Genomic DNA, 21,074 nt, shown 5'->3' with positions numbered 1-21,074 from the left:
CAACAACTAAGTAGAAACAACTCTCTTCATTTTATTCGTCAAGAACATATAATTATATTCCAATGATTAAATAATACATTTTAATCATTGTTATTGAATATTTTGTTAATTCATTATATTTCTACATTGTTAAAACACAATCTGGCAACGTTGCAAATTTAGAAAAAGATAGTAGCGTTATCTGCTTTGTCGAATGATAAACAAGAATAACAACATCAATGTTGATCAAATACTGTCATTATAACGTGGACCTCACTATAATATTTATTGACTGCATTGTTTCAACTGTTCAACTTTTATATTGTTCTATATTGAGAAGAATTATGCTAATAATGTCATAATTTTTTAAATTTCTTATCACTTATTATGAAACGTATGTAGGATTCGCCTGTATTCCACTCCCAAATTTAGACTACTATACCATAATCTGTCCATTTGTAATATTATAATACATGTACGGGATAGGAAATACACAATTTGGCGCATTATCACGTCTGAACTGATTAAATCACGATTTTGCATGAAGATTCCTAATTTACCGAGGATAGTTATATGTCTACTTTCATTTTTATTAATCAACTAATTATAATTTTATCAAGATGAATTTATTCAATTTCTGATACAATTTTTACATAAGATAATAGCCCAATCAAATAGTTTTACTTTTAAAGTTATTACAGTTGTTAATAGTTTCAATATCAGAACGGAACTATAAAATTGAACTCAATATATGTGTGCTTTTAACAGACCCTTGCGGTGCACGGATAACACCTGCTTTTTAGTAAAAAAATGATCATACATTGTAAGATGCTTTTCACAAATATCAAAATCAAATCACTTTTATTTTGACATCATACAATAATGACAACTTCACATTATATAACATTTTGTAGATTATAAATTAGTACACATCCAACTAGGATTTAACAAAAGTAAAATGAAATTTGTTAACAATCATTCAAAATTATCATTTTTCATTTGGTCAAATAAAAGTACTGCTTGCTAAATTATAAAAAAAAATTGTTTGCAAGTAGGATTCTCTAATTGTGTAAAAAATATCATTAAAATCTATTGTGAAATAATCTAGATCCCAACTACACACAGGTGCTGAGCCACCCATCGTTCGTCTACTGCGCATCGTTCGTGGCACACTACGGGCGTCGCGCGCTGGTGACCGGTTGTTGCGACGGCGCAGTGCGCGTCTGGCGACAGGTACAGTCAGCCGCCTCCCGGTACACTCTGGTGCAAGAGCTGGCGCACGGCCACACTGGCTTTGTCGGCGCGCTCTGTGTGGACAGTGATGGCCTCACTCTCTTCAGCGGCGACAGTTTTGGCCAGATCATGGTCTGGACCTGCGATACTCATTGGTATCTATTCAAATTCAAATTCAAATTTATTTCACACTCATAAAATACATGTACAGAAAATCAAAATAGAGTCTAGCATGACAAATAGGCTACATTAATTCAACCGAAATTCAACAATAGATTGTAAGTGAAAAACCCACTGGCATAAGATTACTCTTGTTCGCCAGTGGGATTAGGAGATAAGATTTTCATACACTTAACTTAATTTAAATTGACTTAGAACAAAAGTAAATATATAAACAGAATATAAAATACTAAAAAGAAGATTTTAAACAAAATTCACAACAAAATAAAGAAATTTTCTCAAGAGTATCTCATATACTTTATAACTATGGTACTCTCTTTCCTATTCATTACAGTGTATATGAAAATATTACATAAGTTAGGATGAGGGAAAATCGTAATTCTTATAAGAACGAAAAAATCCCAAGATATTTGAATTGAAATAAAAATTCTGGCAAATCGTAATTCTTATACGAAAAAAATAGTAAAATATTCAAATTGAAATAAAAATTCTGGCAAATCGTAACTCTTATACAATATAAATTTCAATATCTACTCATTTCACAGTTGAACCGTAGGAATTGTTAGGTCAGATTAGGTTGTTTGGGTTGGGATAGTGTTCGTTAGATTAGGTTTGGGTAGAATGGGTTTGGTATTAAAAAAAACTAATGGTTAATTTAGGTATAATTTATTCTATGTTAGAAGCCTCTCACTGATGATGAACATGTGTATGTGCATGATCTACCGTTAGAGGCCAGCCATCCATAGGATCACAGCCTACTATAGATAGAGTATATCTAAAGTAAGCCATGATAGGATCGAATTTACCAAAACAAAACCTTGGTTTGAACGCCAGTTGATTCTATAAACAAAAAATTATATTACAAAACCAATTCAAAATCATCTGACTTAGAACCAATTGCCACTCAAACCTAGTTTTCGTTTTTGGTGAATTCGGGCCTAAGAGTAATGCTGTAATCAACGTTTTGTACAGACTATGGTTGATCGCTGTGATAAACCTAACAATGTATCCAATATCACCAGTCGGAAGGTAGAGATATCACAAATCAACGCGCTATTTCATAGAATATTCTGATAAGATTAATTTTGTAATCCAATGATCAACTGGCCTATTTCTACTTTTGCAACAATAGGCCTACTGCTATAATTTGAGGTAGGTCTACTGTAGCCTATCCGTTGTGAAGAAGTTTATTTTTGTAATTCAGAGAGATTAAAGTTAATTCCAGTATCAAACTGGTGGTTTGTTGTTGAATAGTGAAATTCCGAATAATATGAGATTCAAATTAGTCAATAATCAAAGTAGGCTAGTTCTAAAACCATATCAATGTCATACAAAAATAAATATGGTATCCTTAAAATCTTGATAAAATTTGCTAACTTTTTTGTCTCTTTAAATTTTCTGTAAATTTAACGGTTTTCGTGAAATTTGCAATCAAAAATTTAAAATGGCCGCCATTTCGAAAATTTACATCGAAAATGTTTTATTTTATTTTTCAAAGTTGAGTTTTAACGCATAAATATTCATGCAAAATTTGAGATCAATACAACATATCGTTCTTGAGATAAAAATGTCTAAGTGAAAAAAACAAAATGGCAGCTATAAGGATAACCGCTGAGTTTTGAAAACTTCAAAAAATATGACATTTGTAGTCTCCTATCATCCAGGAACAATACCCTGAAATGTTCGACTCTACTAGTCTTCTGAAACACTCTGTATATTGTACTATCCCACCTGGTAATGTTGAAAAACTAATTCTACTTGCGCATTTCTAACTAAATAATAGCTTTTGAAGCAGTTGCACTAAATATGAATAGGCCTATGGTTTTCGAATGTCTTGGGTAATTGTGATTGTCCCACCATTAAAAAAGTCACTAATACCAAGTACTTGGGTATCATAATTGATGAAAACCTTAAATGGGATGTTTATATTAAATACATATGTAGAAAAATGAGATATTTATCTTTTAAATTTTACCAAGTTAACAGAATTCTTAATAAGAACCACCTGAAAATGATGTATCATCATGCTCTATAGTCAAGTTAATTCTGCAGTATGGCATAGTTGTTTGGAGGGGTTGTTTTAACTGTTATATTGCTGAATTATTTGTAGCACAAAAACTGATAATTAAAACTATATTAAGCAAACCCAGGTTCTATCCAACGGATATGATTTTTAGTGATTTTGAGGTCATGACTATACGTGAATTATACATAAAAACCGCAATTGAATACTTAATAAAATATAGATCCGATTTTCCTCTCACATTAAACTCTACACTTAATTATTATAATCTAAGGGCCAGTGCTAACAAATATGTAACCTATAACACTAATATTGAATGCATAAGGAGGCAGTTAATTTACATAGGTACTAAAATAATAAACCTTATTCCAAATCACTTTCTCATGGACAATACGATAAGCGGAAAAATTAAACTGGATATACAGTAATTTCTTCTTCCATTTAGATATATAAGATTCAAGATTTCTGCTCCAGCATTGTTTTTTCTTTAGTTTTTTCCATTTTTCAGTGGACTCGCTTACCTTAATTTTGCGTACCTATTCCTCTGTTTCTCTTCCTTCCTCCCATTTCTCCCTTCCCTTTTTTCCTCATTACTTCTCTCTTCTCTTCTTTGCCTGCCTATTACATGGGAAACCATAGTTGGCTAGGTATCTTCCTCTCTTTTTTTTCTCTTCTCCAACACACCCAACCACAAAGCCCATGGTTTTTTATATTTGTAACATTTTATTGTATATTTTTGTTTTGTAATTCTTTGTTATTTTGTTTTGTCTTGTTTTGTGTGTTTTAATAAATTTAAATTGCATTGAAATTCAATCTTTCGTTACAAATTGTGTATGTTCTACCACTCCAGAGCAAAGCTTGGTTCCCCGATATTCATTACCTAACAGAGAAATTTGCTCAGAACAAAGGTGGTTTTATTATTCGGAAGTTGGTAGGCATGCTATTGAAGTGGAAATGGTTTTCATTAATGGATGGTTCTAGTGTATGATTTATTTTGACTATTCTTCTCTTTTGATCTTGCCGATTGCGGCTGACTGTAGGCACAATCAATTATATTTTTCTACTTATTAGTAGATTCAAGATTCTTTATTGCCAGAACAACTTTACTATGTATAAGTACGTAAAAATATTCAGTGTATATTAATGATCTATCTAAGCCTAAGGCATCACCTGACTCATAATTAATTATGTATGCTGATGATACAACTGCCTGAGCATCAGGCTCTAATGAGATAACACTGGCAAACAAATTAAAGAGTGCTCTGGAAGTAATGGCAGAATGGTTTGAAGCAAATGGCCTCACTTTGAACTATAATAAAACACATTTGATCCAATTCACAGCAACCCGTAGTTTAGCAGCTGTAAATAGAATTCAACTTCCAACAATAGAAGACCGGTTAGCATCATCCTCATCATCATCATCCATCAATTAAATTCTCAGGTCTAATTATTATAGATCAGAGTTTCTCTTGGAAGAACATATCCAATACTTAACCAAAAAAAAGAATGAACCGTGCCTATTTTGTTAAACTAACTCTATCTCACTCTCTTGACAGAAACACCCTTTTGGCAGTTTATTATGCTTATGCCTATTCCCACTTGAGCTATGGGACAGTTTTTTAGGGTGATTCAGTAGATAGCCACAAAATCGTTATTATCCAAAAGAAGATATTAAGAGTGATTTGTGGATTACAATCAAGAGACTCTTGTAAAACGTATTTTAAAAACCTTGACAATCTTACACTGCCTTCTATCTACATATATAAATTGCTAGTTTTTTGTTAAACTAGCAATTTCAATTGGTATTTTGTTAAATACCAATTTCACTTGTGCACAAATAACCATGAGTACCATACATGTCATAGAAACTTGATTGCTTACCCAATTCATAGGCTCACATTCATGGAAAAACTCCCTTTTACGCCACAATGAGATGTTACAATAAACTATCAGCAGCAGCCATTAGAGATATAAATTCGGTAATTTTTTTTTAAAGCAGTCAGAAAAGTTCTGATTGAAAAAACCTTGTTCTCCATTAATTTCACAATTTTAATTAAATAGAATAGATAGACATTATAAACAATTATTTTGTATACATGAATGCATTCTATGTATAATCATTCATTTTTTTATCATTACTTACACTTGACAATACTGTATGTATAGTAATTAATTATATAATAATTTAGATTTAGTAATATTGACATGTCACCAGTCATATGAGTGAAACTCGAAAACTTGATGTAATATGACAATGAATGAATGAATAAATAAATAATATAACACTTGTAAAAATAAGTATAAAATAAGCATGTAATAATAGAAATCATACAACTTGACTATACTACGATAACATTTTGTCTTATTCTTAGTTAGAAACAAACTACAATTCATATTAATAATTAATAAGTTATAAAAGTTATTTATCTAGTTTAGTGTTACCAAAAATTAAATGGTACATGTTGCATCATGAGCATTTATTATATTGAAAACTGAAGATCCTCATCTAACGAATAGTACACCACCCTCTCTGCCAATTTACTTTTTTACAATTTTAGAATTCATAGATCGGCAGCTCTCTAGTTTCTAAAGAAAGATTGTTATAAATTTTGGCTTGTTGAAAGATATGGCTATCTCGTGTCTTGGAGAGTCTTATTTGAAGCAGAGATAAATCATTACCACGTCGGGTAAAGTAAGAATGATTGGCTCCCAGACGCGAAAAACATTCTTTAAATTAATTTCAACGTTTTTAAGTAGAATTCAATAAAATCACTTATTCAACGACAAGAGAACTTTACTTGAACAAATCAGTCTGCTCTGTTGCCTTGGCTGTAGCTGACCGTGCTGTGCCTCTAGTCGCTAATTGTAATTATTTATTGTTTCGGTGCATTGCCACCAAGTTTTCATGGAACGGCTAATTGAGGAAGTAATATCTCGTCCTGTATTGAGGGTATCTGATTGACAATAGACATAATAAAATCACTTATTAACTGTATGTAATTTGCTGTGTATGAAAGTTTTTTCATTATTATTAATGTGTGATCAACATGTCATAAAAATTCACGGAAAATATATGTTGAATTGCTGCCTTTCAGCAAACAATCAAGAAACTCACTACGTAATACTTCAAACTACAATACAGTGGATTAATTATAATAATTCCGAGAAATATTACTCCTGAAGTATATTAGAGAGATTGTATTATTTATATTATATAACGAACGATGCAATAAAAATGTTTCAATAATATATTTACCTCTAGCATATAAGTAATAGAATTATAAATGAACAGTAACTATTGCCATGCTACCAATTTCTCCTAATTCGGTTGGATAGCATTTTTCACCTATTAACCTAATGAAAGTTATCGGCTCCAATGTAATAGATTCTTGATAAACTATGAATGGATCTATCGCCTATGAATGAGAAATCCAGTTTTCAGGGCAAATCAACTTATAATCTTCAGAAGAATTTTGGCAATATACTACACAAATACACAAAGAACAATATCTTACACGCTTAAGCATCTAAAATCATTACGAGCTAAATACTTATCCACTGATATAGTTGAAAAACAATGGCTATAGGCTTGTAGACACACAAATCAATTAATTATAGACAAAATAGAACACTATAAACTGTTCAAAACTCAATTTAAAACATTAATAATTCACTTAAACAGAAAAATATTCAGAGAGCACAAAATGAGAACACACGCAGCCAGCCATCATTTTTTAGAGAAAAAGGACGCTTCCTCGTCAGAACAAAAACCACATCTCAAAATCAGTGTCTACGTCATGGACATGTCACCAAAAATTTATAAATTACAAGTTTAGAATTCACATTTTATATTTGTTCTCAATAAAACTTTATTTTGAAACTATTATTTTAAATTTTTATATATCACCTCTATTTAAATAATCCATTTATCTGTTAATTCTGTCAACTCAGCCTCGGTGACACCATGGAACATGCAACACAATCATTTACGATAAATTCTCAGTCAAAAAGTTATCCGTATATCGATTACTCTGATATTTACTATAAAGTTTTATAGATCTCGAATTGAAGATTCGATTCCAATCGAGAAAAAATGTAATATTACACTATCAACATACTATCATCACTACGCATATTTTAACTCCGAGAAAACTGTGATTACTATCATAGGATGAATCAATAAATGCAAAACGTGATTTATGATGAGTTCATCAATAAGTTGGAATTCCAATTTATACTATAGTGAGGTCCACGTTATAATGACAGTATTTGATCAACTTTGGTTTTGCTATCCTTGTCTATCATTCGACATAACCGGTGGTACTATCCTTTTCTAGGTCCACAACGATGCCAATTATGTTTTTGACAGTGTAGAAATATTATTAATTAATGCAGAGAATCGGCATCGCTATTCTTCTATCTTTATCCACTGCCATTATAACGTGGACCTCACTATAGTAATTCTATAAAATACTATTAAGTAGCCCTGTCTAATTAATTAAAGGTTTCACAGTGCTCAACAGATCAGAAAGTTGTATTTAACTATGTCAAATAGCTCACAGACAGCTAGCAGACAGCTAGTCGTTCTCTGCTACTTATAGATACCCTGTAGCTGATATCTTCTTATTTTATTTTATCATTAATAAATGATAAAACTTCACTGAATTGGTCCTTACTAAGTCTGAAGTACACCCTAAATTTGTCTTCATCAGCATGGAGATATCGCATCAAGTGATGGAACTCGCCATAATTTTTTCTTCTTATATTTATTGAGTGCATCCAATGAGATCTACCACTACTACTACAAGAGTATAACAAAAGCAGATCATCGTTACCCCTATTGAGCCAAGGAACACTTTTATTAAATGAACGTCTACACCACGGCACATACTGGTTTGACATCATCTTCCCTCGGCCAAAGTCAGAATGTAACTGAGAACAGAGCGAAAAGTTCTGTCGGCCCACAGGTGTTTTTTGGTGTGAACACAAACTCTGTGGACGTTCAGATATCTGTGCTCTGTTACTCTGCTGCTCTGCAGAGTGAAATAGATTGGTTTGAACAGACCTTTGACTGATCACAACTTGAAGCTGTGATAAGCTGAAACTAATGTATGACTGGTTTAATGCCAACTTAATTTCGATAAGACACAAAACTTATCTGTATCATATTGTAACCTGATTCCAGTGCACTTCTGCCAAGTGCATCACTTAGTACACTGGGTTCACATGAAACTATTGAACTATGTATGCTGTAACCATTTATCAAATCATGTACCACTATTATACTTATATAAAAAATCATGTAATCTAAACTCAAATCATGATGTGCTACCGTAACTGGAAAATTATAATTACAGAGGACTTCTTATTCGTGAGACACATTTATGATATATTCAGGTTTATTCAATTTTATTCAAACAATTTTGAATAAACTCAATATTCTAGTTTTTGATAGCATATGAAATAAATTTGTATTGTTGATTTGTGCAGTGTTGAATGGACGTGCAGCAAAGAAGTGAAGCTGAGAGAATTGAGAGGTGTTGTGATCAACAACCTGGTGCTGCATCCTGGTGGCAACCGCCTGCTCATTCACTCCAGAGACAGCATGCTCAGGATGGTCGACATTCCCTCCTTTGCTGTCATTCAGTGGTTCCACGTCAGTTCATTCTTCATTATTTTCTATAATATTTTAACATATAATATATTTTATTTCAAACGCCGGTCCAAAGTGCTGTAAATGTTTTATTTTATATTTAAATTGTTTTATTGCTTTGAATAATTGAATTAGCTTATGCAGATGATGTTGTCCTAGTCTCAAGAAATCAAAATAGCCTCAAAGAAATCTTTAGCCAAATGAGGGAAGAGGCAAGAGAGGTGGGTCTTGAAGTTAACATAAATAAAACTAAATATAAGAGAATGTCTGCAAATCAAGCAAGAAGGCAAGTATGTAATCTTGAAATAGCCGATGACTGTGCTATAGAAGGCGTCAGAGTGTTCAAATACCTTAGGGTAACCCTGACAGCAGACAATAAGACCAGTCAAGAAATACACAATCGGATAATGATGGGCAACAAAGCATACTTTTCTAATCAAAAAATATTTAAAAGCAGGCACATATCCAGAAAAACAAAGGTGAAAATGTTCATGACGCCTAGTGAGACCAGTTGTAACCTATGGGGCCGAAACATGGACTATCTTGAACAAAGATGAAAAAGCATTAAGGTCATTTGAAATAAAAATGTACAGAAGAATCTGGTGACCAATATGTGACGGAGGAGTGTGGAGAGCCAGATTCAATATTGAGATAGACCAGGCCATTGGAGCAGGAAATATAGTGCGTTTCATAAAGGCCAGAAGGATTGAATGGCTTGGACATTTAACCAGAATGAGTGACGAGAGGGTACCATCAAGACTCCTGGAAGAAAGAATGCTACGGACGAGAAAGAGAGGTCGACCACGGACAAGATGACTGAACGACGTGATTGGAGACCTCCGTGTGCTGGGCGTGGCAAACTGGCGACGGAGTGCTCAGGATAGAGACGAATGGAGGCGCTATGTTGAGGAGGCCAAAGTCCACCCAGGACTGTAGAGCCGGATAAAGTAAAGTAAGTAATTGAATTATATTAAGGGCCGTTTGCACAGTAGAAGCTTAAACTGAATTGAATCAGCTGGTGGCTCAAACTCAAAATGAACCGCATTATAACAAACGAGGTTGTATCTATAAACTGTCATATTTTTGAATTATTCGTAGCGCAAAAACGTATTATTAAAATTATGAAGGAACTGTTGTTCCTTTCCCAATCATTCATAGTTGAAAATGATATTGTATGTATCAATGTATAAATAAATAAATTTATTTATTAATCCAAGCAAACCTAGTGTACCTAACCGAGATGGTTATTAGTGGCTTTGAGGTAATGACAATACGCAAACTATATAATTATAAAAACATCATCTAATAAAATATAAATCCCATTTTCCTCGCACTTTAAACTCAATTTTCAATAATATAATTCAAGGCCCACTGCAAATAGATATGTCACATAAAACACTAATATTGAATGTTTAAGAAGACAGTTGTTCTCTTGTACATAAGTACTAAAATAATGAACCTTATTCCGGATCACTTTCTCACAGACTCTAGGATTAATAGAAAAACCAAACAAGACATAAAAAACTGAACCTATAGTAACTTTTTCTTCCATATCGACGTATGAGACTCAAGATTTCTGGTCAGATCAGACTATTGAATTCAATACAATTTCTTCACTCGCTTATAAATTTTGCTTTTTTCTTGCTTTTTTTTTATCTTCCTCTCCCACCTTTTCACTCCTCTTTACCCTTCATTCCTTACTTTTATACCTTTGAACAGTTTATTACATGGGAAACCATAGTTGACGAGGTATTTTTCCTCCTTTCCTTCTTTCTTTCTTTTCAGCACACCCCATCAAGAACTTTTTTTCTTGCATTTTCATTGGAAAATGCATTTCTGTTGTATAGTTTTGTATTTTGATTTTTGTTGTTTTTTGTGTTGAATTGAATAAAATTATTGATTGATTTTTTCCTACTTTTGAATGAATTGAATTTACCATGATTTATTATTTATTTGTAAAATAACACCATAGTAGCCTGCCCTTTTTTGAGATCTTTTTATTATAAAATGTTTTGTTTTGTAATATGTGACGATTGCGAAACAATTTTATTGTTGTACATGGAAAGAGTAATAAATTCAAAATAACAAATAAAAAACTACTAGTTTCTGTGCTTAGGCCCAGTGGCGGCTCGTCCTATGTGTTCAATGGCTCATTGAACCCCCAGAATTGAATCAACAACTTCCTATACAATGATGAATTTGCAACTCAAATAATTATATTTTTATTTTATACTCATGAAATTACATGACAAAATTTTTCATCTACGTAAACTTAACGTCGATGATTTGCGGCCGGTGCCTGAGAGCCCGGAGTGGCTTGCTTGAAACAGCACCGAATGGCAGGACGAGACGGGTGGAGGTGGAAAGCAGTGTTTATTTCCCGATGTGAACCCAAAAACAGGGCTGGGAGAGGTAGTGGAACGTAGGAGGGGAATCGGTTTGCTAGCACGGATTTGGTTCACAATCCTGTCTGAACCAAGTTTGCACGAGTTCATCCGAGAGAAGCCGAACCTAGCCGAGGCAAGTAACCCTTTACACTCGGTAAACCTCGGAATGAATCGTGAGTATTCATGATACGGATACAGTGCTATCTTGAACTTGCTTATAACCAATAAATTTAAATTTGGTGGCAGTAAACAGTAAAAAAGTTGTAAACAAGAAGTAGCCTAAGCGTGACAGTTTTAAGGTTATACAGTATGGTTTCGGGTATACACTGTATACAGTTGTGATAGATTTCACTGCATTTTTCGTTATATAAATTTGTTTTGCGTGTAGAAGAATATAGTAATTTCTAGTGTGTTTCGTGTATTCGTGAGTATTTCTAGTGTGTCCATTTTCTTTTAGTGAGAGTGTTAATATAATTTATTGTGTTACCGTAATAGCATTTTGATGAAGAAATATGAATAAGATTCAGTATTTCTTAAATACAAACAATATTAATATTGAGGATAGGTTTAAAATAAAACATAATGGTAGACCAACTCCCGAAGTAAAAATCAAACAAGAAAAATATGAACAGGACAAAAAATTTATATTTGTAGAAAATATGCTCAATATTTGGTAATATTGTAAGTGTAATTCCTTGAAATTATTATTGATCACCTTTACACTTGATTATGCTAAATACTCTATATCCTCTTGACATCTCCCCACTAGACCCATTGACGGCTTAAATTATATATTCAGGCGGTGGAACATTCCCGAAAGGGAACTCCCCACCAACAAAAGCCATACGAATTTATTTATTTTATTTATTTATTATCTCCCCACTAGATCATGAGGTTGAACCCCCAAGCTAAAAGATCACGAGCCACTACTGTTTAGGCCTATATCAGTAGCGATAGGAAAATTATTAGTAGTAGTATCAGTAGTAGTACTAGGAATATTATTATCATAAATATAATATAGATATATATGATAGGGAATAGGATAAGGTATTAATAGTATTATTTGTATTACATATCTCAAGTTGTGTATTTGCTCTGTTGAAATATTATTGTAAATTGTGTAAATTTTGCTGAAATAAATTCAATTCAATTCAAAAACATTTTCAAGTTTTAAAAATGATGTTTTTTTTTTAACTTGAAAATGATGTAAGCATCGAAACTAGTAGTTGTTTTTAATTTATTTTATAATAAAAGATCTCAAAAAAGGTACTACGTTTCTATTTTTAAAATAAGAAATTAATGAATTAGCCCTAAATAAAATATACATGGGAAGAACAAGAATGCGTTGGATTGACGACGTGGAGAATGACTTGAGGCAGATAGGTATCAGAGGATGGAGAAGGAAAGCTCAAAATCGGGACGAATGGAGAGGCATATTGCGGGAGGCCAAGACCCTCAATGGGTTGTAGAGCCGAGGAGTAACAAGTAAAATATACATGGAATTACCTTGATTTATTTGCCAAAAATAAATTAGAAGATGAAACTTTACAAAATCGAATATTTTGTTTGTTAATAGTTGGCATTCATCTATTTTTGTATTCCATAATTTGGCGCAGCACTTATTGCTTGTGTTTGGTTTGCAGGGCTGCATGAACGAGCATATGATGCAGGGCTGCTGTGTGTCGCCGTGCGGCAGCCTGGTGCTGGCCTGTAGCGAGGACGGCCTCATGTGCGCCTGGGACAGCAACACGGGTGCGCAGCGGGCGCTCTACGCGCACCTGTTCGCCACACGCGCACCCGCCGCCGTCGCCTACCACCCGCACGAGCACATGTGCGCCGTAGTTGCGCACACGCCGCATCCCGCCGCGCCGCAGCCGCTCATCGTTGCTGGATACGACCGGTTAGTCACATGTCAAGTGCTTTCATAGTATTCAATATTCAAAATAGAAAATATTTAGTCTAGTTACAAAAACAATAAGACAGGATTTAGTGTTGGATAATGGATATGGAAAATAGATATAGTGTAGTTACAAGTAAATTCGAATTCATTTTATTGAGCCATAAACAATAAAACAATACACATATAGGCCAATTCAAAACATCAAAATAAAAGACTAAATAACAATGTACCATAAACAGGGTGCAAAAAAAGAAATAGCCAATTTTAGGCCAGTTTCAGTGCAGAGCCCCTTCTCCAAGATATTTGAGAAGTTGGCACAAAAAACAATATCCAGTTACCTGGGGAATATGATTTTGTCTGAATGTCAATTTGGTTTTCGTTAGGGAAAATCAACAATCCTTGCAGTAAATGACTTCATTAACCAAGTATATGACTCACTTGACAAAGGGAAAAAAGCTCTAGGACTCTTTGTAGACATGAAAAAGGCATTCGACAGCCTTAATCAAGAAACTCTGATGGAGAAAATTCATTTTTATGGTATCAGAGGCTTGGATTTTGAATGGGTGAAGTCTTTTCTTAGTGAAAGGTACCAATTAATTGAGATTGAAGAAAGAAATGGGGGAATTATCAACTACAAATATCGGTCAGAAATCCGGCAATTGGAAAAAGGAGTGCCACAGGGAACTATACTTGGCCCAATATTGTTCTCACTGTACATTAATGTCTTGCCCGGAAATTTGCCCTCAACCGTAAACAGTTTATTTTGCTGACGATGCTAATTTCCTACTGACAGGTGATACATTTGAAGAATTACAAATTGAAGGAGAAGAAGTAATCTAGTGCATGAAGGAGTGGTGTGAGGCTAATGAGTTGACAGACAACGTAAAGAAAACATCCTATATGAGCTTCAATATTGGCTATTTAGACACACCCAATACCTTTAATTTTGCTGTGGATTCAACAAGTATAATGCCAGTGGAAGAATGTGGATTCTTGGGAATCAATGTTGATGTAAGACTGAAGTGGAACAGTCACATTGATCAGGTGGTAAAAAGGCTCAATGCAGTGGGGTTTGCAATATCAAGATTGATAAGGGAGGTGGACCAGAGAATAGTTCGAATAGCGTACTATGGATATTTCCAGCCAGCTCTAACGTATGGCCTGATATTGTGGGGTGCGGCACCCGCTTCATTGATGGCCTTCAGAGTGCAAAAACGGCTACTGAGAATGATGTTTAGGAAGCCACCAAGAATCCCATGCAGAGAGTTATTCAGGGAAGCTAAGATCCTGCCGTTGCCATGTCTGTATATCCTAGAGGCTGCATTGTATGGATTTTCCCGCCAGGACGAGTGGACTACAGGCGCTACCGTACATGGCTACAACACACGGGCAAGGAATATGCTGAGACTCCAACCTCATCGAACAAGATTTTTTGAAGCTAAGCCAGAGCATGTCAGTCGAAGGATCTTAAACGCACTACCAGTGGAAATTCTCGATACTTCAAATAGAAGAACATTCAAGAGACTACTGAGGAATTGGCTACAAGAGAGATGTTTCTACAGTTTACTGGAGTTTTTCTCATATACAGTGTGAGAAATAAACCTAGTGAAATATTAAAATAGTTGAGATGATGTCATCTTTATTTTTTGGACTTCAAATATTCACGGAGATTTTGATGACCTGAAAGATTGTATGATTTTATTGTAACTGACAAATTCGAAACATTTAATGTAAAATGTACATGCATGAATAAATATTATTAGTATTACCACATTAAAGAGTTGAGCAAATAACTACGGTAAAAAAACATTTTAGTCACATAAAGGAGTGTAAAATTGTCTTTTTTTTAGGGCTACTCTTTAATATTCTATTAATGGCATCATAGCCGAAATACGTTGTGAGTAAACAATTTAAAAAAGGGTACTTGAATTTTATTTTTATTTCTATGTGTGTAAAACTATATACTATTGGTTGAATCGGTTACAGTGAGATTCACTAGTCAGTCATTGGTCATCAGTTACTGAAACCATAGAGAGAAAATAGCTTAAGAAGGTTCTCATGGTATATGGGTAGTTTACGTTCCAAATTTCAAACCGATTTTTGTTAACTCAAGCTGATTACTGTCGACTACTCTACTGTCTATTATTACGGTGTTGTTTTTGGCCGGGTGAGAGTGTACGAGCGGCACACTATGATAGACTACCAGCACGTCACATACCTTCACGAAAAATAACTACTAGGACTATTGGCTTGAGTTAACAGTGAAATTCGTAACATAAACGCCCTATACCATGGGATATCTTCTTATTCTATCCTTTCTTTATGCTGAAACTAAACAATCATTCCTTTTCCGTTGACTATTATGATAGCAGATGTTCTTTATAAAACAAACTTATGGAATATTGATTTCTCTATAAATTCTATATTCTATTTCTCTATCATTTTCATTTTTTCTTTTTTTTGAGAATTTAATTATATTTGCTGTATATTCAAAGTATTTTGTATTCATTGTTTTCTTAGTCTTCTAGTGTAGTGTAGTAAGTTATAAATTAGTGAGCCTATAGACTAATTATCCAGTGTATAACTCACGTAGAATTTAGTTCTACTTTTGGAGAAAGAATTATTCTTCTTTTCTATTACTCAGCCGATTATTCATCTTTTCCAGATCGTCATCTGGCGAAGGAATGAACTTGAGACTATTGGAGCAAGAAACCAACCAGCCGTTACAGTTGAGAGACTCCAAGTCCGACTCAAAGAACAACGAAGACATCTGGCAGAAACTTGAGCGAAGCTCGTCGAGTCACAGACTCGACTCGGCTCGACTCGACTCGGCCAGACTCAGCTCTCAGCTGGAAGAGTCTTCAATACAGACGAGTCAAACAATTGAAGACAACCGATTACTTCGGCCTTTTGCCACAAACAACACTCTCATTAAACGCAAAACAAAGAAGAAGCGATTGGAGAAAAAGGAAAGCAGTTGGTCAAAGTTGACGAAAACGTCTGGATTCTTAGTGGAAGTGACAACTAACAAAGGAGAGTTGAATAGAGGGTTTGAAATCGACAGTTTCACTACAAAATCGACGGAAAATTTGTTGGATAATATGTGCAATCGAAACAATGGCGGGGGAGACGCTTTGAAGTTGGACAAAAACCTATCAAACCCGAATAAGTTGGCCGATATCATAGAACGTATGGATAAAGTATTGCTAGCCGCTAATAATCACTCATAGAAATTAATTAAATCAATATTCTTGTTTGTAATTCGAGACAATAACTAAAAGTAGATGAGAATACAGATTTGCCGTTGATTCGCAAATTCGCTGATTTTTAGATATATTTTTATTCTTATTCCTTATTTAGAATACACTTTTTCATTTTTGATAACGGGGTTTCTGCTTGAAACTACTGTTTTCATGAAAGTGTTCTATTCAAAACTTGTGAGGATTTTTATACTGTCTACTTTAATTTAACCGTCGATTCATAGTATTGGTCCTTGAAATTATCTCATTTGTTTTGAAGCACTACAGCTTTAGATAAAGAAAATTAGCAAAATGTCAAGAGTTTATACACAAGGTGTTCATGACTCAAGGCTGTGTAGAAGACATTTTGTCTTATTTTTGTAGCTGCTTTTCAAACATGAAAATATATTAGAATGTAAACGTGTTGAAACGTTAAAAATCAATCTGTCCGAATAAATGTAGCTCCTAGCTATTCTAGCATAATTTCAAGAATTTTAGAAAATTCTATTATATGTTTGACAAACGTTACACATTTTACAAAAAAAAAAAACAATTATCCCAAAGCTAGTTATGTAAACATTGTTGAAGTTATTGAAATTAATATTTAATTAGCCAATATAATTATAATTATATAATATAATTCTTAGAAAGTGTACGTTCTGTGTACAGTAAATTGTTCCAGTTCCAATCGTAAATTGTTCCATCACGTGACTAGTGCAAAATGTTCCCATGGAGCGCCATTTCAAAATCGTTGGTTCAAGCTTTTGGCGCGCACATATAAAGTTGATTTACACTAAACTGTGTCGTTTACTAGCTGCGTGAATGAAGAAAGGCTGTTTTACAAACCTACCGTCTAGAAAAGTGTAAATTTCTTTTATTCCATTACTCTCAAATTTTCTATCGAGAAAAATTCATTTAATGAATGGTTATCAAACATCATATTGTTGGTTATGTATTCTATGCTATGCTATATATGGTAAACAAACTATCAGCGCATGCGCAGAGAAGCAAGCAGACTACAATAATCGACCAATCAGAGCTCAGATAGTTGGAACTGTACCAGGTCGGACAATTTACCACACTTCGACTGTGGGGCAGAAAGTTGGAGCTGGAACAGGATTCTGGAACAGAATCTGTCAAAATTCCTCCCATGGAACGTGGAACTTATTACTTGGTAAATTGTGAATCAGACAATTTACCACATTCCATGTACACAGAACGGGCCCATTGTGAGACTAATAATTATTTTGAAAATCCTATTATAAACGCATACACTTCGTACTTAGTTGTTTTTTTTTTGTAATCTATTACTAAATGCTGTGTGTACAGTTCTTAAAAGTTGGAAGATTATTTGTGCTAGATTCCCCTAGAAATCAAAAATGTGTTTACAGTCTGAATGTTATTCACCTAAAACTGTGATTGTTCTAATAACATTGGATTTTTTTATCAATATAACTAGCAGGTTCAACCCGCGCTCTGCAAGGGTCTGTGGATAGCACATACATTTTCTATTCTGCGCATGTTAATTTTATTCTATTAATAGTATAGATAGTGAAGATACTCTCTCAATATTATATTGGTTGCAATTGAAGTGATTTAATTAAGGTTGAACTATGAGTTTGAATTTATGTTTGATTATCAAAAATAAGAATCAAAGCTATTTTTATGTTTCAAAACGTACTTGGTAATTTACCTAGAATAAGTATCGTTCTTTTTCCAAAAATTATGAACAGAACATATAGGAAATAGAAACATTCTGAAACAATTAAGCTATGTTCTTATGTTAACAATCGTTCAAAATGTTATTCACTATACATTGTCAGTATAATAGTTAATAATAACTTGATATCATTATCTATTCACCCTAGTCTACATATTTTTCAGCTTCATTTTTTCTGCTCAACTTTAAAAATGTAAGAAGGTTGCTCATGAATTTGTGTTCATTTTTTCTTGATATGACAAGTTTTTGGGATTGAATTGTAATATTGTAACTTAATTATACTCACTCTTCTTTCAATCTCATGAAATTCTTTGTCTGATTATAATAAATTCCACTTGTACTTGAAGCATGGTTTGAGATGTATATTTCTTTCGACTATTCTACCTATGAATATTTTTCAATAATACTACAATCACATTCCGGTTTGCGATTGTCTAATCAAGTCGTAAATGTATGTTTGTATAATTATATTGTATTGTGTTAATTTGAATAATAAAGCATTCTTCCTATTCTATTCTCTCTCTACTACAATCTCATACTTTGTATTCTATATTTTTTATAACTTATATATGCAACTATTTCAAATCAATTTTTACACTATTTTATAATTATATAATTTTAAAGTGATTTTTTATTTTTAAATTCTACCAATAAATGAGGTGGTGTAAAAACGAAATTCTCATTTTGTTCATTTCTATAAACAAATTATATTTTATACAATACACATTAAATATAATTTTCCCACAGTTACCCGAAAAAGTGCTCATTCCCGCATCAATAATCAAATCAAATCAAATCAAATAATTTTTTATTTTGCATCAAAACAAATTATAGTACAAGTTCCTTCTCTTGAGTATAATAACATACTGTAATTTAAAACTAAAAACTATATACCGTATAATAAGAGAAAAGCAAAAAATGATAAACACTAGCTTTAAAAATAACACACAGACTGTCAACAAGGAAAAATAAATTCCTCACTTAGAAGTAAGACATTAAAACAACAGTATCACAGTACAGACAAAATTGTGAAAAAATTGCAATAATAATAATATCAAATTAAAGACAAGGTTGTATATATAAAAAAAACCCTAATTGATGAGTACACAAAAATATTTAAGTTCATCAACACCACTGAGATGGTGTTTAATTATAGACAAAGTCGTAGAACTCATCAATGAGTACAACAAATAAAAAATAAATTAATAAAGGTAAAAAATAAAAGTATTATAGTTCTATAAACATCATTAAATCTTCAAATGACAAACTCAAAAGCCATTTCTTTACTTTCACTTTGAATTGTGTCAAAGAATTGATTCTCCTTATGTCAGTAGGGAGCAAGTTGTAATATTTGCATCCTAAAAATACAAAACTCTTTTTATACCTGGTACAATAAGGCCTTGGTGTTGCTAGCAACTCTCTTGTTCTTTGCCGTGTTACCACTTCACCCATTGGATGAGTTTCAGGCGCAATCCCCATATTTCGGTTCCCACTCATTTTAAAGAACAACGACAGCACCTTGAACACATACATGCTTCTCAAGGGCAGAACTTGCAAAATTTTGAAATAAGGGAACGAGTGAATCCTTCTTTTAACACCACAAATGATGCGTATTATGGCTTTCTGTAGAATTACAACTGGATTATAGTGACAAGCATCTGTTGACATCCAGCAAGATAATCCATAATCTAGTTTTGAGTGAAAAAATGCAAAATACAATTGACGGAGAATATATCTAGGTAAGAATTGTTGAAGTTTATAAAATTTCCTAATTAAAAAAAGAAGTCTACATTTCAAATTTGTTATGTGATTTGTCCAAATTAATCTGTCATCCAAAGTCATACCAAGATACTTCAAGGAATTAGCTTGATAAATACTATTACATTTACATGACTCTGCTTGACAATCTATCTCGTGATACTTTAAAGGGACTGAGAATTCAAAAACCGTTGATAGGGAGAAATTAATGAAGTTAGTTTTAGAAGCATTTAACACTATTTTGTTCCCATCAAACCAGAGTCTCAAATTGCTCAAGTCTGACTGTAACATCATTTGTAATTCATTTATACTATTAGCTGAATAGGCCAGTGCAGTATCGTCAGCAAATGATGTTACAGATCCATGAAAATTCAATGAGAATAAGTCATTTATATATACTAAAAATAAGAGAGGCCCCAGGACTGAACCCTGAGGGACTCCACAATTGCTGTTTACAACCAATTCACTATTAATACCATTTATACTAACACATTGGCTCCTATTCTCTAAATAAGATTTAAACCACTTTAAGGGGATTCCACGAACCCCAGACATGAACAACTTATTTATCAATATATCATGATCAACAGTGTCAAAAGCTTTTTTAATATCAAGGAAGAGCCCTGAAACTTTCATCTTACCACGAGTATTCAAACTATTATAATATTTGTCATAAAGTGATTCAGCGCAATTTCAGTACTCAAACCCTGTTGAAAGCCGAATTGGCCACTGTAGAAGAATTTGTTAACATTGAAAAAATCTACAATTCTCTTCTTTACTAGTTTCTCTAGTATTTTAGAAAAAACTGAAAGCAAAGATACTGGCCTGTAATTGGCAATATCACTTTTTGAACCTTTTTTATAGATAGGCACAACTTTGGCTATTTTCAAGGCATCAGGGAATACTCCACAAGAAATACTACTATTGAAAATGTCACAAAGAACGGGAATAATTGATGTAGACACTATTTTAAATAACCTACCACTAAATCCATCCATGCCT

The 21,074-nt window shown here is 33.2% G+C and overlaps 1 protein-coding gene across 1 annotated transcript in view; it reads left to right on the top strand.

Moving 5' to 3' along the window:
• LOC111050184 (jouberin-like) overlaps window positions 1-19,078 on the top strand; it is a 40,191-nt gene extending 21,113 nt beyond the window's left edge. The window contains exons 10-13 of the mRNA XM_039428502.1: window positions 1,105-1,367; window positions 8,906-9,071; window positions 13,099-13,355; window positions 16,021-19,078. Coding sequence (XP_039284436.1) covers window positions 1,105-1,367; window positions 8,906-9,071; window positions 13,099-13,355; window positions 16,021-16,585 — 1,251 coding nt within the window. The 3' untranslated portion in view covers window positions 16,586-19,078. The remainder of the gene's footprint in view (window positions 1-1,104; window positions 1,368-8,905; window positions 9,072-13,098; window positions 13,356-16,020) is intronic.
• The last annotated feature ends 1,996 nt before the right edge of the window (window positions 19,079-21,074 follow it).

The sequence above is a fragment of the Nilaparvata lugens genome, chromosome 5 (genome assembly GCF_014356525.2).
Source record: "Nilaparvata lugens isolate BPH chromosome 5, ASM1435652v1, whole genome shotgun sequence".
Classification (NCBI taxonomy): Eukaryota; Metazoa; Arthropoda; class Insecta; order Hemiptera; family Delphacidae; genus Nilaparvata; species Nilaparvata lugens.
The sequence above is the reverse complement of the archived record's forward strand: the minus strand, read 5'-3'. Positions and strand labels throughout refer to the sequence as shown.